The 17,107-nt window shown below is 43.8% G+C and overlaps 1 protein-coding gene across 1 annotated transcript in view; it reads left to right on the top strand.

Annotated features, from left to right (window-relative positions):
- The window catches only part of IGFBPL1 (insulin like growth factor binding protein like 1), a 40,727-nt gene that overhangs the window by 20,510 nt on the left and 3,110 nt on the right, over positions 1-17,107 (top strand). Inside the window, exon 2 of the mRNA XM_059724508.1 lies at positions 16,036-16,145. Within this exon, the coding sequence (XP_059580491.1) occupies positions 16,036-16,145 (110 nt within the window). The remainder of the gene's footprint in view (positions 1-16,035; positions 16,146-17,107) is intronic.

Below are 17,107 nucleotides of genomic sequence, written 5' to 3' on the forward strand. Positions count from 1 at the left end.
ATAAAACTTTTTTCCTTGTAGTTGTGGGTGTGGGTTCAAAGAAGTGATTTGGGGGATTCTTTTCATTAACAATTGCACTTGAATGCAAGGGACTGGACTCAGGAGGCCCCTTTCTATGCTCCTGAAATTTGCACTGTAATAATATGGTGCTTAAAAGCTATACAAGTGAATGCCTATACCCCCTAAGAGCATCTTTCTTATGCCAATAGAAACAGCTTATAAACACTGTGAAGACAAGATTGTGGGGAAAAGAGACACAAGGACAAAATGTCCCCATCACTTAGCAAAATAGCCACCAGTTTCACTTGTGTTACAACCTATTTAAATAGAAAGAGGGCCTCCATTTCTGCATAGTACAAACACTGGCCTCAATTCCATCAGACTTCCATGTGCTGCAAACTTACCATCCAGAAATAGTCACACTTCTATGGGTGATTAACTCTTAACAAAATTTAGGAGCTCTGCTTGTCACTAATAAGCCGCAGTTCATTCTCAGACAGGGGGATTGCCAATTCAGACAAGCAAGAATAACAGAGTTTAACAAGGCTGGTTTCTCTGGATAAGATCAAAGTCTTTCTGCTTCAAAAAAAATACAGAAATGTTAAGTTTCCTTACTGAGTTAGTCTGTTTGTAGTAGCTGCCTTCTTTCAGTGGAGGCATGGACACAGAGGAGTAAAACTGCATTTTCTCAACTAGATATATAGGGCCAGATCCTCAGCCTCTGTAAACAAGAATTTCTGTTCTATTGAAACTGAATTTCAGTTGTTGAGAATCTGATCCATAAAGCAGTACCTTTCCCAAAGACAGTCACCAATTCAGTGTACATCCAAAGCCACCTGTGTTGTATTTGAACAAGTATGCAAAAATCTGGACCCGTAGACAGTTTTAACACTGGCTTTAACACTGTAGGCAGTTACACCCTATTGTTGTTACAAACTGGGATAAAAGAAAAAAAGGGAAGTGAGCCAGGCGCCGAATCCTTGGGATGTGATATACTGTATTATCCGATCCGTATTGCACTGTGGGTTACTAGCCATAATCATCTTTTACTTGGACTATCCTAAGTGGGTATATGAGCCAGACCTTGTAAAAGCAAGGAAACATTTTAAACTGACATTGGTTTGAGAAGACTGTGGGCACTGTAGCTACAGCACATTGGTGGCAGGTGACATTTGATAGTTTGTGGTGGTGCTGTTATGCCAACTTTCATTTCTCCTTTTGTCTTCTAACAATATGGCCTTTCTTGATGTGTTCCTCTGTCCCTCACACACACACGCATTCCACCGCTCATCTGGGCCCTTGAGTGCATGGCTATTCTGAGATGTACTAGTTTGAGAAGGTTATAATAAGTATTTCTGTCCGTGCATGTTCTCTCTCTCCCCGTCCTCATTTAAAGGTTTGGATAAATTAAGCATAAAAGAAACTGAATACAGCGCCCAGAGCATTTCATGTATCAGCCTCCCTGTGCTTTAAAATGGCAGTGGGGGTGCTTTATCTAAAGCTTGTTGTACAAGCTTTAGTTAAAGCACCCCTGACGCCATTTTGAAGTGTGGAGTTCCTGATACCTGAGACCCAGAGGCTGAACGGAGTGCGGTAATTACCACGCTCCAGCAAACTCAATGAATTGAGTCTGCTCTGACACACTGTAATTACAGCGTGTCGGAGCAGCCGCCCAGCTCATGCATAGGCACCCATGCTTCTTAAGTGATATTTAATACAGATTAGCTTATTTCAATACGCATTAAGTAAAAAGCATAGGTTTTTAAGTGACGCTTTAATGTGCATTAAATAGGCTAATGTGCATTAAAGCACACATGTAGACATGTCCTTGGTGTCTACACGTGAGGCCCTAGTAGGCCTCAGGAAACTAATAAACTCCACAACACAGCAGCATCTCACATGTAGATGCTATCCGGGGCACATGGTGCTTCAGTGTAGGGCCTACCTGCTTGCACTGGAGCACCCTCATGCCCCAGCCAGCCCCGCCACAGGGGGGGTTTGAGCCGGGTTGGACCAGCCGCAGGTTGGCAGGCTGCCTCTCCTCTTCCTCCCCTCCAGCCTCCTGACAGCCAGGAGGGGAGGAAGAGGCTGCTTCGAGCCAGCTTAATGTGCTGCAGTTCCAGGCACATACATAAACACAGCCCTGGGAGTAATAAACTCCAATGCAATATGTGCCAGAGTTTATTGCTTCATATTAATATGCATATGTAGATGCACCCACTGTGTATTTGGCTCTTTCCTTTAACGTATTGTAAAATTGTTTCTTTAGCATTGCAGCAAAATTTGTTGTGTCCAGAAATGTGCACACTGCTGATCTGAAAGTTAGCATTGAGTTCTGTCTTCTCTAGCACAAGTCAACTGCAGCTGATTTTTCCACAAATTGACAATGTTTATGTTTCCAGCTCTTGGTATTTAATGTTTTTTTCAGTAATAATTGTTACAATGGTTAACAATAATCTTTCAGCACTTAGCACTCACAGAATGCTCTACATAGAGGTGGGCAACCCCCAGCATACATGCCAGAGAATGACACGTGAGGCCATTTTGTTTGGCACAACAGCAGCTGTCACCAGCCATGGAGCCCAGGCTGCTCATTAGGGCTGTGCAAAATTCTTCTGGCTGTTTCATTTTGATGTTGTTTCAACTCATTTCAAGTTCGAAACAGCAAAATCAAAACGAAATGAAGGGCTTTGAAACAGCCTTGAAATGAAACGAGGGCAGTAGAAATCTTTTGAAACTGTCAAAATGTTTTGAGTTTCAAAGCTGAAGCTGGGCTTGCGTGCAGGGAAACAGAAAGTAAGGAGAGGGAGGGGGAAGAGGGGGGAAAGACACAGTGAGGGCTTGCCTTAACACACACTCTGGAAAAGAAGCTCCTGCAGGAGAGAAAAGAAAGGCTGTCACAGTTTGGCTGCCTGAGATGCTGCTGATGATACTCTGCTGCTCACTAAGTTATTATTTTACCTGTTGTTATTTAAAGTGGTGGACCAGGGGAGGAGGAGACATCATTGGGGCACGCTACCATGTCGTGTAGAGGCCCCAGCGCCAGTGAGGGGGAGCCTTAACACACACACAGTCACACAAGTCATGAGTTTTGCTTGTCAGCAGCTTGAGGTACAGCTTCCCAGAAACCCCTGCAGCTATCTCCTTGATAGCTGGCAGGCTTTCTGGCCTCAGCAGGGGCTACCGTGCCTGCTGTTTTCACCCCCCTGTGCCTTCACACTTTAAAGTGACATGAATTTTGCTTTCAAGAATTTGAGGTTCAGTTTCCCAGAAACCCCTCAACTGATCTCCTCGAAACTTGGCAGGCTTCACCCCCTCCATCCCTGCTCTTTTCATCCAAATCTGTCAAAAAATGACGAAGTTATAGTCAGTTTTGTACTTCCCCATTATAGCACGTGGGCAAAACATTGAAACAGCGTTGAAACAGCAAAACAGTTTCAACAAAACGAAACGGAACAGTGCTTTTGAAACTAAATGAAACTTGAAACGAAACACTGTCCCATCGAAACCGCAAACCAGAAGTCTATACGAAATGGTGCTGTTTTGCACAGCCCTGCTGCTCACACCAGGCGGCCAGGAGGCTGCAAGCCCTGCTGTGAGCAGCCTGTGCTCCATCACAGGTAGCAGCTACCCAGAGCACAGACTGGATGTGGCATGCAGCCTGGAGACTGCATCCAGTATAGTGGCTGATAACGTCGGCAGTGCAGTTTTGAAGGGGGTACACTGCCACGCTCAGGGGGTGCGTGTGCACCTGCATGAACCCCCTACGTGTCGCCCCTGGGCAGCTACATGCATGCCTAGCAGTGCATGGCAGGGAAGAGGCCTGGGGCTGCACTACCACAGCAAGGGTCGAACCCCTCGTGGCTCCCCCACTGTCTGCCTCTGGCACAGCAACATCTTCAAAGTGCAGGTTATGGATTTTTTTGGCACTCGACTAAAAAACATTGCCAACTCCTGCTCTACAGACACTTATTTATTTACTTAGCAGTACCTACTCCATGCCCTATCTGTCCCTGCAAGTTTTTAATCTTAACAGTCTAGCAATCATACCACATTAACTTGTTTCACTCACCCTGTTGCTGTCTGTTTTATTGTATCAGACAAGTCAAACATCACAGAAAAATGGAACTTAGTATTTCTCAGCAGCAGTCAACTACATGGCCACCTGCAGGGCTCTGGAGTCCAGTGCTCCTTTGCACAAAAGAGCTTGGGAAGCAAATGAGAGTAGCTGCCCATCATGACCACCAGGGTCTTCTCACATAAGAAGAGAACAGAACCATTTCAAAGGGGCCTGTGCTTTGAGATTTGTGCTGTCACTTCAAATTTGTAGTAGGAAGCCAAACAGGAGGGGCCTGGGGAAGGATCCAAAAGCTACCAGGAGACGAAGGGCTTTAGAGATAATAATGGTTTCCTTACTGTTAATAGAGTTCCTTGTTCAGTGTTAAAAGAAAGTAACTCTCTCTTTGCCATAACCACCCTACTAAGGACAGCAAAAGAGGAGGAGCTCATCAGCTGAGGATGCTGATGCAGTTTGCTCCATCTTCAGATCTTAGAATCTAGGGATGTAGGACCCCACAGATGTGCCTGGCTAACACTTTCTCAGTAGGTGCCAGGAGATTCTGTACAAGTTGTCTGTTGGCAAGCTGGACAACGTCCAGTGCTGGTTGCTTAAATAGAGGACTCATTTGCCATTTGACTCAGAGTTGCTGGTGCAAAGGGAAGCATCACCAACTCAAACAACAGCTTCTACCAACTCTGGTCTTGGGCTTTCAACAGCCTGCAGAGATGAGCCTAACTGCCTTCAGGGCTTCCAGGACCCTCGCCAGGCACCTTGAGCTAAAACTCAATTACTCCGAAGCTGCAGGAACAAGTTATATCTTCTGAGTCCTAGTAGCATTGCCAGAATGTACCTTGAATATTCCCCATGATGCTAAGAAAGGGCTCTGTGTCCCACTGTGGGCAATCTGCATCAGCTGATCAATACAGCTCTACTGTGACTTTAACAGTGCCAGGACCTTTTCCTCTCTTCTGCAGTTATTAGATTGTCCACCCAGAGCCACCAAACAAATGGCCCATTTGCAAAATTAGATAGCCTTTATAATGCAATAACTATGTCCCAGAGTTTCAATCAGGTCACAAACAGCTGAGATCCTAGTCATGGCTTCATAGGTTACCAGGCTCCCAAAACCAAAGTATCATACGACAGAGTGTTAGCATTTTCCGTCAAAAATTGCCCTCCTGCATTAGAATCCTTAATGCTCAAATACCTTGGGTCTGGACTGTTACTGATTTTGTTTTCAAAATGATATTCATCAGCAAAATATGTTAAAAATGTGAATGGCTGCAATACTTGCCCCTCCCATGTGATGCATGCCTCCTCCCCCACTCCCAGACAGGGAACACCAGGGGAATGCTCACTGCTCCCTGGTGACAGCTGACAGACCAGAGCGCAAGGAGGTTACTGTCACATTTTCTTTCCATACAAGCTCTGTAGCTCTCCCCAGTTCTAGTCTTAATTGTGATTATTCCTTTTTAGAAGAGCCAACAATTTGTAACATCTCATGCCCACAATGTGGAGAGCCTAAAAAACCAAAAGAAGGCTTGGGTTTTTTCTGCTGGCCCCACTCTCCAGACCAGTCAGATTAGATTCCATGTTGGGCAGGCATCCCATGACATCTGTGGGGGTCAGGAGACGTAGAGGTCAACAAGAACACTTCAAGGAGGTTGGCACCACACTGACTTTAAATATTGGAGAGGTACAAGGGACAGGCAGGAGAGCAGGGGCTGCTGGATTCACACTGACATGGGTCCAGTGGTCTGGAATCCTAGCACTGAGCCCACAGCATGAAAGCAACTGCTGTCCTTGCCTGTTAGGAGCTGGGCTGCCACCTCAAAATCTGCCCATGGGGTGAGGGAGGAATTCCATTCCTGCCAAGCCAGGGCTCAGCAGCCCATACAAAGACCATTTATTCAGGCTTTGTGCAAGGCTGGGGTGAATTTTACCCAGAAAGAATTGTGCTGACATCTGTGATGCAAGTGTTCTGATAAGGAAGCGGGGAAAAGCCCCCATTAATTTCAGGCTCCAATAGAAACACTCAGCGTGTCATGGGGATATGGAAGTGAGCTTGACAAATGGAAAATAACATAGTTCAATAGGGAACGGAATGCTATTTTCAGGTTTTGAAAAGGACATCACAGACAACAGAGACTAGTTAGACAATATCTGTCAGCATTTGACATTGAATTTTGTGACAAAGCTAGGAACAGCCCTCTGCAAATCCATGCAGGCTGTAATCTGCTCCAGATGAAAGTGTCATAAAGAGCTGTAAAGCTGAGCAGGCCTGGGTAAGGGTGAGAGGAAAAGATCCTGTGAGGAGAAGAATATGTCACTATTCTTACAAAAGTGCCTGCCCATCTCCTTTTGTTTAAACTAAACCACAGGATACTAAAGCATGGCATAAATGAATATTCACGATGGGCCTGTTTCTAGTGGATAGGTTAGACTTGATTTAGCAGCTACTTTCTAGTTATTTTTTTCTTGCCTACATGGCACATAAGTGAGAGCACATTCATGAGTAAGTAGCTGAATGCTGCATTAAGAAAGGTTTTTAAAGCGTGACCTTTCCTTGACAGTTACAAATTGAAAACCTCTTATAAATATTGGGGAGCATTAGGTATAGTACATCAGGCGCTCAATGGACCACTGGCAATTATTTTTGAAAGCCACATACTATCAGAAATCATTTACCATAATACTCCCATTGCAGGTCTGCAATCTGTCATAATGGACAACTTTTCTCCCTGAAAGCTTAAATTTACTTCCAAGTATAACAGTATCTTAAAACAGATGTGAACCATTAAGTTATTAGATCATCAAAGCCCTTGGAAGCAGAAGGGACTCAGCAGGTATTAATCCTTGACTCCAAAGGGAATTTCTCTTCATTTTGCATGGGACACTTTATCATCTTACAGACTCAATTAAGTAGCATTACTGCAAATATTCATTTGTCAATGGTAATTGTACCTAGTAACAGATGGTCTATTTTCCTTTTCTTTTGTTTTTCAAAGAGTGATGTGTCCTGTGCCAGCTGCCAAAGGGGGAAAGAAAAGTCTATGTTTGTCCCAGCTGAGATCAGAACACCTTTTGCAGCCTTCAATATTCGGGCTGCATCCACATGCTGAATAGAGATCAGAAGTAGCATCCATTGCCCAGCATGCTGGGTGATTGCAATAGGATGCTAACACGTAAACTCTAGAGATCTGAGTTCAGTTTGGCAGGCGAGATTAGAAATAGTAACTGGAGTGACAGCAAGCTTCTGGATATTGACTGGGCTTAAAGACTCCCTCCTGTGTTAATTGTCTTTGGAGGAGGAGGAGAGCTCTGGAGGGGGGAACCCAGGGTGACTGCTTCTAAGTGCTCTTCTTTTGTTGAGACAGTACATCCTAGTGGAAAATTGGCTTCATTTGGCAAGGGTGAACCCTGGGATGAAGGCTATTATCATTAGTAAATGTTGCTATAGATACTGCTAAAAAAGCTGTCCAAATGATAGAAAAATAGATATTCTAGAGAAAGTAGGACACCTGAATCCTGCTATAGTTTTGTGTTAAGCCCTTCCTCTCTTCCCTCAACAGATATAAATATGTGTTCTTTGTTCCATGACCACTATAAAGAACATCTGGATTGTTTACATTAGAAATGTATTACTGAAATGCTGACTGGGTAAGGGCACGCGTAACATTTGAAATGCTTCAAAGTGCAGGTGCACTTTGAAGTGCTTAAGAAAGGGACCCCTTCAACCACAGATGTTTATCTGTGTGACAGCCTCTGCCACATTTGTGACAGTCCCTGCCACACTTTCCAGCTAGAGTGTTTCAAAATCACCACAGCTGCAAGCGGCAATGTGCTCTCCAACTAGGTGGCATGACAAGGAACTATTGCATCTTGCAGCTCTGCTCTTGCTTCTTCCAATGCCCCCCACAGGGACAGAGAGAGCAGAACAACCTGTCAATGGCCACATCTACACGTGTGCTTTAATGTGCATTATCCTATCTTAATTCACAAAAATGCGCTCTTAAGCTAACGTGCATTAAAATAAACTAATGCACATTCTTCTAGTACCTCACAATGGAGGGCACTTTTACATGTGCTCCGGAGGGGCAGCATTTTAATTAGAGCAGCTCTGAATGCCACTCTAATTAAAGCGCTGCAGTGTCTCGGGTATCACCATCCCCATGCTTCAAAATGGTGGCCAGTGCTGCAGAAAGACAAATTGTTTATGGGCTGATTCCTGGAAATGCACTGCATAGTGTAAGAGAAACTGGGATGCAGCACAATGCTACAAGATTAAAGGAGCATTAGAAATCCATCTTGGGGCATTAACAGTGTCAGCAGGGAAAGACTGGCACATAGCACAGGCTGGTTGGACATTACAGAGCACATGACTGATTGTTAGTGCAGACATTTGCTTAATGCAGAATTAAGAATGTTAACATGGTGAGCTAGTGTGTGAAAACTATTGCATTTTAAATTCTAGCTAATTTCACAATAGCTTCTGGCTATATTGAGTATCCACATATTGTGAATATGGTGCATATTCTGGGGTGTGCCAGTGCTTCTGTTGGGACATAAAGCTGGAGGTTCCTGGTTGGAGGGTCTTGCCCCTCTGCTTAGGGTCAGACCAATTTCTATATTTGGGATGGAAAGGAATTTTACTCCATGGTCAGACTGGTATGAACTAAGGTGGGTTTTGTCTTCTTCTGTAGCGGGGAGGTGTGGCCCTCTACCTGGGATCTCTTGAGCGTATATTAACACCCTTTTATAGAAGTAGGATGTTGGGTGCTATGGTTCCTCTGCTTTACCTGTGGCAGGTTAAGGTGTTATGTCTTGTGTTGTGTCAGGATTGACAATTATTTTACTAGGAGGTTAGATTATGGATTTTTATAGGATGGTTTGGATAGGGATGATCCTGCCTCAGGCAGGGTGTTGGCCTAAGTTACCTCTGGAGGTCCCTTCCAACCTTACTTCTGTATGATTCTATTATATAGACTACTTATTGTAGACTCTCAAAAAAACTTTTCACAGAAAGGTCACTTGAGAAATTAAACTATTTAATGACTCTAGGTTGTTAGAGGTTGGATCCCTAGTCTTGATAAGTATTGCAGTCAATGACCCCAGCGCCGGCAGCTATCAGTTCTCTGGCTTTGACTGTGTAAACACTTGGGGCTAAATCTTATTTCAATGTTATGCACATAGTAGGCATTTTTACATAGCTTTGTAGCTGCTAGTTTTGACACAACTTAAACCAGGGGTTGCTAAGAAATTGGGTCTGACAGCCACGCCACCCCAGCCCCACTGTGTGCCCTGACACATACCACAGCTCGGGCTGTCCCTGCACCTGGGCTGGACGGGGCTGATTGACCTTTTCCGGGTCAGGCAACATCGCTCCACGGACTGTATTCTGTCCCAGCCCCCGGTTTAGACTCTGTCTGCACCTGCATAGCTATATTTGCCCTTGCAGGATTGTCACCCAAGGGCTGTCCAGGTATTTGCATTACAAATATGACATACTTATTTTTTAAACATACCCTTGACCAGCACAGGAAGCAGGATCCTAAACCATTAAAAGCTGCTGACAAGCAGTTGCAATGCTGACCAATGTGCTGCATGAATAACAGTGAGTGTGGACAGGCATAACATTTGAAGGACTTCAGATGCCTCTACAGAGCTTCAAAGGGTGAGAACAGACATATACATATGTCCTTTCAAACACTTTGCAAATGACGGAAGATCTTCTAAAATAACCCTGTAGGAAACAACTACTATTTAAAAGCACTTGAAAATTATGTTTGCATGCTCTCCAGAGTACAACAGTGGAGGGCTTGGTCCTCCAGGGTCTGTGGGACTCCGTTTTCCCCCTTCCAGCCCTGCACAGAAGGAGAAGGAAGAGCAGGGCAGGTGATCAGCGAGTGTTCTCTTGTATGCTCCACCTCCACTCTATTGGAGCGCCCCCCTGTCAGAAGTGAGAGACCAGAGATCCCACGCCCCAACATCAGAACTGGGAGACCCTAGAGTCCTAACTCCAGAGGCCATTTGCCCTCTGCACTTCTGTTTCTGGCAGGGAGGTGCTCTGGGAGAGTGAAGTTGGAGTGAAAATGGTGTGGAGCTGCATGACACAGCAGCCCCTAGAAGACTGGGGGCTATGAAGCGCTCACTGAGCATGTCTACACGTTCATCAATGTTCTTTAGGTAATGTGCATTAAATCTAGTGCCTCTGGGTGCTTGTACATGAGCACGGAGGCTGCTCTGACATGCTGTGATTACAGTGCATCCAAGCAGACTCGATTAACTGAGTCTACTGGAGCATGGCAATTACTGTGCAGCCTCCTGCGTCTCATTTATCAGCGTCCCCACGCTTCAAAATGACAGTGAGCACTTTCTGCAGCACTGAGCCACCCTGCACGCTGCTTGTTTAAGTGTGCTTGTTATGTGTGAAACAATCAAGGAGTAGGAACAAGCAGCTCCTACCGGTAGCCCAAATGCTCATTGGGTTCAATGAGTCCAGAGGGAGGAGTGATAGCAAGGAATCTGACAAAATGGATATGGAGGCAAATGTTGCAGCTTTGGACCTTCACCCAAACCTGCTGCAGCATCCCTGGAACATGAGAGCTCTCAAGGCAGGGGTGGGCAATTATTTCAGCTGGTGAGCCACTTAATGAGCTTTGTTGAGCTGTTGAGGGCCGCACACATAAAATCTTTCTGAAGATATTTTAACAATTATAGATAAAAAACATCATATACAAAAAAACAAACATCTACTGTAACATTTTTATTTCAAAAAATAATTTTTGTCCTGATTTTGTTTTTTTGAGTAGAGGCAATTACATAATAGCCTGGGCAGGAACTGCCTGGTTGCAGCAAGTGGTACCCAGCATACATCCACGTGGCCACCACTGTTTGCCCATGCTATCTGCTGCCAGAGCAGTACAGTAGGGGCAGGAGGAGGAAGAACCACTGGAGGTGTGGGGGAGCTGAGCAGGGCTGTGTCCCTGAGGGGGAGTGGGGCCAGTGCAGGCAGGAACGCAGCACAGGCTGCCCCAGGCAGGAGCAGGCAGGGCTTGGCCCCATGTGGAACACCTCAGGGGCAGCCACGGGCCAGATACAATCAATTGGCAGGCTGGATCCAACCCATGGCCCATATTTTGCCCATCTCTGCATCATGAAGTAGTGAGGTTACATTGTGTGTAGATGCCTAGCAACAGTTCCAGAACTTCCACGTGGCAAAGCAGACCTTCTTGGACTGGCCTGGGGCAAGAAGCCTGCCTCTTAACTCTCCAGTGCCAAAGCACAGTTCCGAGGGGACCTATCCCACATCAAAAATGAGCTCCTAGTTATCTGAAAATTGGCTGTTGAATGTCTCTGGCTAACACATTTGGTGTTGGCAAGTCAAGTGCTGTGGGGGTAGGGAGGCAGAACTGTTTTGTGATGCCTTTATGAAATGGAAGATGCCTGAAATAACAGCAGAATTTCAGAGAATGGGGTTCTCAAACTGCACTGAAGCCACTGGTGGCACACAAGTGCCTCTTGTCTGCCTTTCTGTTAGGAGACAACACATGCATTAATTGTGACCATATACTATTTCCTGGGTCATCAAAACTCAGTGGGTGACTGGGGAACACAAATATGGGCAGCAGTGGCAAGAAGCTCAATGCCAGGGTTTTGAGGAGAGGAGAGAAGATATTGACGTGCTTAGATAAGCCAGTACTTCATTCCCCACTCCTTACCCCAAAGACATAGTCATCAGAGCAGTTCAGGTGCCCACCTGGATTTTAAGGACCTTCTGCTATGGCTTATGAAGCCATTACCTTTCAAGAGCAAGCTGGCACTTGAGAGTACATTTGGACAGCTGAAGGCAAAATGGCACACAGACATTGCCCTCATAACTCACTTCATAACTCATTACATTGCCTTAATTCATAACTGGGTCTTGCTAATCTGTCTTTACTCCATGTTCTTTTCCCCATTTTAATAGTCTCTATCTTCCATTAATAAAGCTATCTCTTCTTCAATTTTCTTGTCTGTTAACTACTCCTGGGAATGTCTTTTCTCCAATTTCACCACCCTACAGCCTGTTTTGAACACTGTTTTGTGCTGCTTTTTTCTCAGACTTGAAAAAGAATGCCCTGTATTTGAAAGCTTGTCTTAGTCTATCCCAACCATGCAGTTGGGATATCACCCACAAAAAATCACCGCCTCCAAAATCATTTGCAGGTCAGCATTCCGCAGGCTAGATGTCTGACCATGGCCTGCTGTGCTCTACACAATGCCAGTGATGCCAGAGGCGGGTATTTTCACATAGAGTGTAATCTGAATGTTTATGTACTCTGGAACAGATTCCCACAACTGGAAAGCACCTCAAAAAAGTAGTAGAAGCCTCATATTAATGGAGGCTAGGGCAGTAAGGATGACATAAGTGCTTACATTCATGCCACATGTGGTAGCCTTAATGTGTAAGTGCTTGCTAAAGCATGTGTTATCTTGAGCCTTATTGACTTACAGCTTGTAAATGTCTGCTGTAATCAATATGGCAGTGTAAGAGTGATAGTGTAGCTGTAATGGTCCAGAAATTCTGCGCAAGTGTTTTTTATTGGACCACCTATGTAGTTAGGATAAAGTTAGACAAGTTTTTGAATGTAAGACATTCTTTGTCAATAAGCTGATTGACAATAAATCACCCTAAGAAATCCTTGCCTCTCGCATAATCAATACGTGAACTTCAGCAATGAAACGAGCGCCATTGGGCACAGTGCATTTCATCCCTAATGAATTCTTTTGATTATTGACAGCAGGTAAAAGCATTGATTTGTCTGCCGAATTATATATCAATTTAATTGTGCCCTTCTGTTTTGCACTAATGGTGAGGCTTAAGGTGTGTGTAGATTGCTTCCTGTTACTGAATCACACTAAAATCTTTCTGCAAGACTACAGATTCTCTTTCATTACCACTGGGTGGCAGTAGTAACATTTTAACAAACAGAACTTGCTTAGATTTATTTAATAGTACTGAACTGATATTGTAGCTGTAGTGGTCCAGGAAATGTGCAAGAGATTTTGTGGGCGATATCTTTTATTGGATCAACTAAATGGTTGGGACAGATTTAGATAAGTTTTGGGGTATCACAGTACCCTTCCCCTTTCGATGTCCCTGAGAGAAGCAGTGCTTTTGAACACTTAAAAATCAGAGATAGACAGTGACTCATGGTCCATTATACTCTCCCTGATAGTCACTAATCTGAGCATTTCACAGGTGATAACAACCCTCCTAAACAATCCTGTTCTCCACTCATCAGGTTTTTACTACATAGTTTTGTCTGTTGGCCACCTGATCATTTCTCTTATATTTGGTTTTATTTACGTATGTGGTTTTACACAAGCCTTTGTTCCATCCACTTTTTACCTGTATTGTGCCTGCTTCTCTCCCACAGACATGAGAAAAGGTATTACGATACCTGCAAGTTTGTCTACAATCATCCCAACCATGCAGTTGGTCCAGTAAAAAAAATATCGTCCACAAAAATTCTTGTCTGTCATTCAGTTTATTTATTTAATATATATGCTGCCCTTCTGAAAAAAGGCTCAGGATGGCTTACAATAAAACAATCTATAAAAAGAGAGAAATATTAAAATAATACAGCAAAGCAGCAACCCTCAGCCCCAGATTCAAAAGCATTCCACCCCACACCACTCCATACAAAGTGTATCCCTCCCAAACCCAACCTTACTTCTCAACCCCAAAATATGAATCTGCATCTGTGCAGGGGTAGGACTAGATAAGCCTTGAGGACTCTTCCAGCCTGAGGATTTTGTAATTTTATGAGCCACTGCAAAATAATGTACCCCAGACAGCTGATCACAGATAGTAAATAAATATTTTTAAATACATTGCAACATTATTCAAACTGAATGGATGAAAAATGAATCAAAACCAAACCTAAGTGCTAATTAAGTTCAATTTTAAAAAAAGCAAGAAAGGAAGTTGCAGGGTTCCCACTGGAAGAGTTTGCATGCTTGTGTCCTCTAGCACATGGCTTTGATACAGCAACATTGCAAAACAGTCATGGGCAGCAGCTCATTATGTCTGCAAACCCGGAAGTCAAGTGGAGCTTGTAGACCCTCACTGGGATGTGAAGATTTTAGAATTCTAAGACAGGAAGGGACTATAGTGATCATCAAATTCCATAAACACAAGCATACATGAATGAGAAGAACAAAACAACAAACCTTAATTGTGGAGCAGAGGCTAACCTCTGCAGACCGTTTGTTTAACTACCTAGCTACTACCTAATTCAGGAACCATCTTCCCATTCCCAAATTCCTCAGTCTCCTATGTTAGGGAGCATCTCTAAATTATAACTTCTGTTACTACAGGGACCATGGGGGTCATCTGGTCCAACCCCTTTCACAAATGCAAGAATATGCTACTCTTAAACCATCCCTGTCAAATGTTTATGGAGCCTCTTTCTGGAAACCTAACCTCTTCTTGAAAATATAGGGATGTACAGTAAGGATGACTGGATAGTATAGGTCTACAATATCAGTAAGGAAAGGAATGTACTTGTAGACAGGAGGACTGGAAGTTTCCTGGAAGTTTCCTGAAACTTAGGCAGGACAGAACATACTGAAATTTTAACAAGTCTTCCTTGTCACTGATATCAAGCCACATATTGTTCACCAGCTCATAAACTGGCTTCCTACTCTCTTCACATGTTTTATATTAGCCATGGACAACAGTTCATTAGCAGATGATTCCTTTGTGTGTTCATCACAAATATCCACAGAAGCCTCTGGGAGAATTTGATTGAGGCCTTAGTATAAGTGTACAGAAACTGCATGAGGTTACATAATTCCCTAGTTGTTGTTCATATACTTAAAACTAAAGCTACTATGCACTCTATTATATTGATTATCGATAGTGGGTATTAGCAGTCTGTGTCCACAGACAAGCCCTTAGCATATAGAAATGTGTGAAACTTTTAAAACCACTGTACTGCTGAGAAAATGCCAAACCTGATAAATGGCAGACAAGGTTCCTTGGGTGAATTTAATATCTTTTATTAGACCAGCCCAAATGGTTGGAGAATAGTTATTAAGCAAGCTTTCGGGTTCAAAAACCCTTCGTCAGGCTAAGGAAGCTTCAGCAGTTGGTATGTGCTCTTCCTACCAACTGCTGAAGCTTCCTTAGCCTCACGAAGGGTTTTTGAACCCGAAAGCTTGCTTAATAACTATTCTCCAACCATTTGGGTTGGTCTAATAAAAGATATTTAATTCACCCAAGGAACCTTGTCTGCCTACGTCCTTAGACCAACACGGCTACAACCCAAACCCCTGCAAACCTGATAAATAACACCCAATCTGGGCAGAAACATTTTGAAAATGTGTAGAAATTTTGTTTATGCAGCATATAAAACTCTTTAATCCTAAATTTAATAATAGGTCTTATTCTTCTCCTAACCTATTTTAAGAATACTAATTTTCATTCTTTATATTTCCAAATAGTAAAAGGCTTTATCATGCATAACTTGAGTTTCAATGGCTGGACTTGTTTGTGTCACACTATCCTTCCTTAACAGGATAAGTAGTTGTTCATTGGTCACAATTAGGCATGCAAGACCCCAATCTTCTAGTGAGGTGCATACACTTATGCAATGCCCACAGTCACCTCACTGAACAATTGAAGCTTAAGCTAAGGAAAGGTTCTCTGCGTGTCAGTGTATCTGGTCACAGAAATAGCAAAACAACTGATTAACATGGTAAGAGCAAGCTTCCCAGTTGGAAAAGCTAAATGCTTTTAAAATTAAACCCTCAGAATTATTTCCATTTCTTCTGGTTTAAAAATAGATCCTGACCCTTACTGTTGAATTGTCTCCAGCTCATGAATGTCATAGTTTTGGTCATTGTTTAAACTGGCAAGGAACATTCAGAGCAGTTAGTCGTACCATATAAAAGCATTAAATCAGCAATCGGTTTCTTATTTCCAGCTCCTGTGATCATTGTGCCACCAAAAAAGATCCATAATGTAACTGGTGCCCAAGTGTACCTGTCCTGCGAAGTGAAGGCAGTCCCCACACCTATCATCACATGGAGAAAGGTAGGCCAAAATCTGTTTTTTAGTCAAAGCCTGACACAAAACTAATCGTACATGAGACACAGACATGGAGCCTCATCTGCTGATGTTAACAGCAAGAATTTGGCTCATTTATTTGCTCTGTCACCCAACTACAGATTTAATGTTACCACTGTATAGCCACGTAAGAACAATGTGGCTATACGCTGGGCCTCATCATAACCATCCATCAAAGGGAGTTGTCCATACACATCATGCTGAGAGGTTATGAAGATTTAAGGACTGTTCTTAACAGATCTGACCCCAAGGATTTAAAAAGCTTGAAACCTTAGGGCCAGCTACCTAGTTAGTATGAATCAGTGCATGCCACTGAAGTCTATACAGCTGGGCTGGTTTACATCAAGTATGGTTCTGGCCCTGGACCTAGCAAATCCCTGTTGGGGAGAAGAGGTTTCATAACAAAAGCATAGCCAAATGCTGATGTTTACTTTTGGACTGACTTGACTGGAGACGATTCTCCAGCTTAGCTATCTCTGGGCTGCAGGCTAGAGCTGAGAGCACAACTCTGACAACACCTGTACAAAGAGACTTCAGAGAACTGCTTCCTTCTTTGGCTTTGGCAGGGGTGTCAAACTCATCCAGCCCTGCAGACCAGATGAAAATCATGGCGCTCCCCATGGGCCAGATCCAGAACATGGAGCTGTATCATCTGGCCCACCAGGCTGGAAATTTGGTGGCAAGTCAAATGGCAGCAACATTAATTGCTGTGGCTCTAGGCAAATTTCTTCCTGCCTCCCACCTCCCCCCAATCCCTGCCAACCCCAGGCCAGATCACACAGCTCCACAGACCATATCTATGAGATGCCTGGGCTATAGGAAGAAAGTCTTTTGTCCCCAAACCCTCAAGTTCCCAGTCCCCACTCTGATGGTAGAGGTGATGCTTTCCAGAACTACAGGCTGGGGAGTGACAAGAGGAGAGAGGTACT

Source organism: Alligator mississippiensis, chromosome 3 (genome assembly GCF_030867095.1).
Source record: "Alligator mississippiensis isolate rAllMis1 chromosome 3, rAllMis1, whole genome shotgun sequence".
Lineage (NCBI taxonomy): Eukaryota > Metazoa > Chordata > Crocodylia > Alligatoridae > Alligator > Alligator mississippiensis.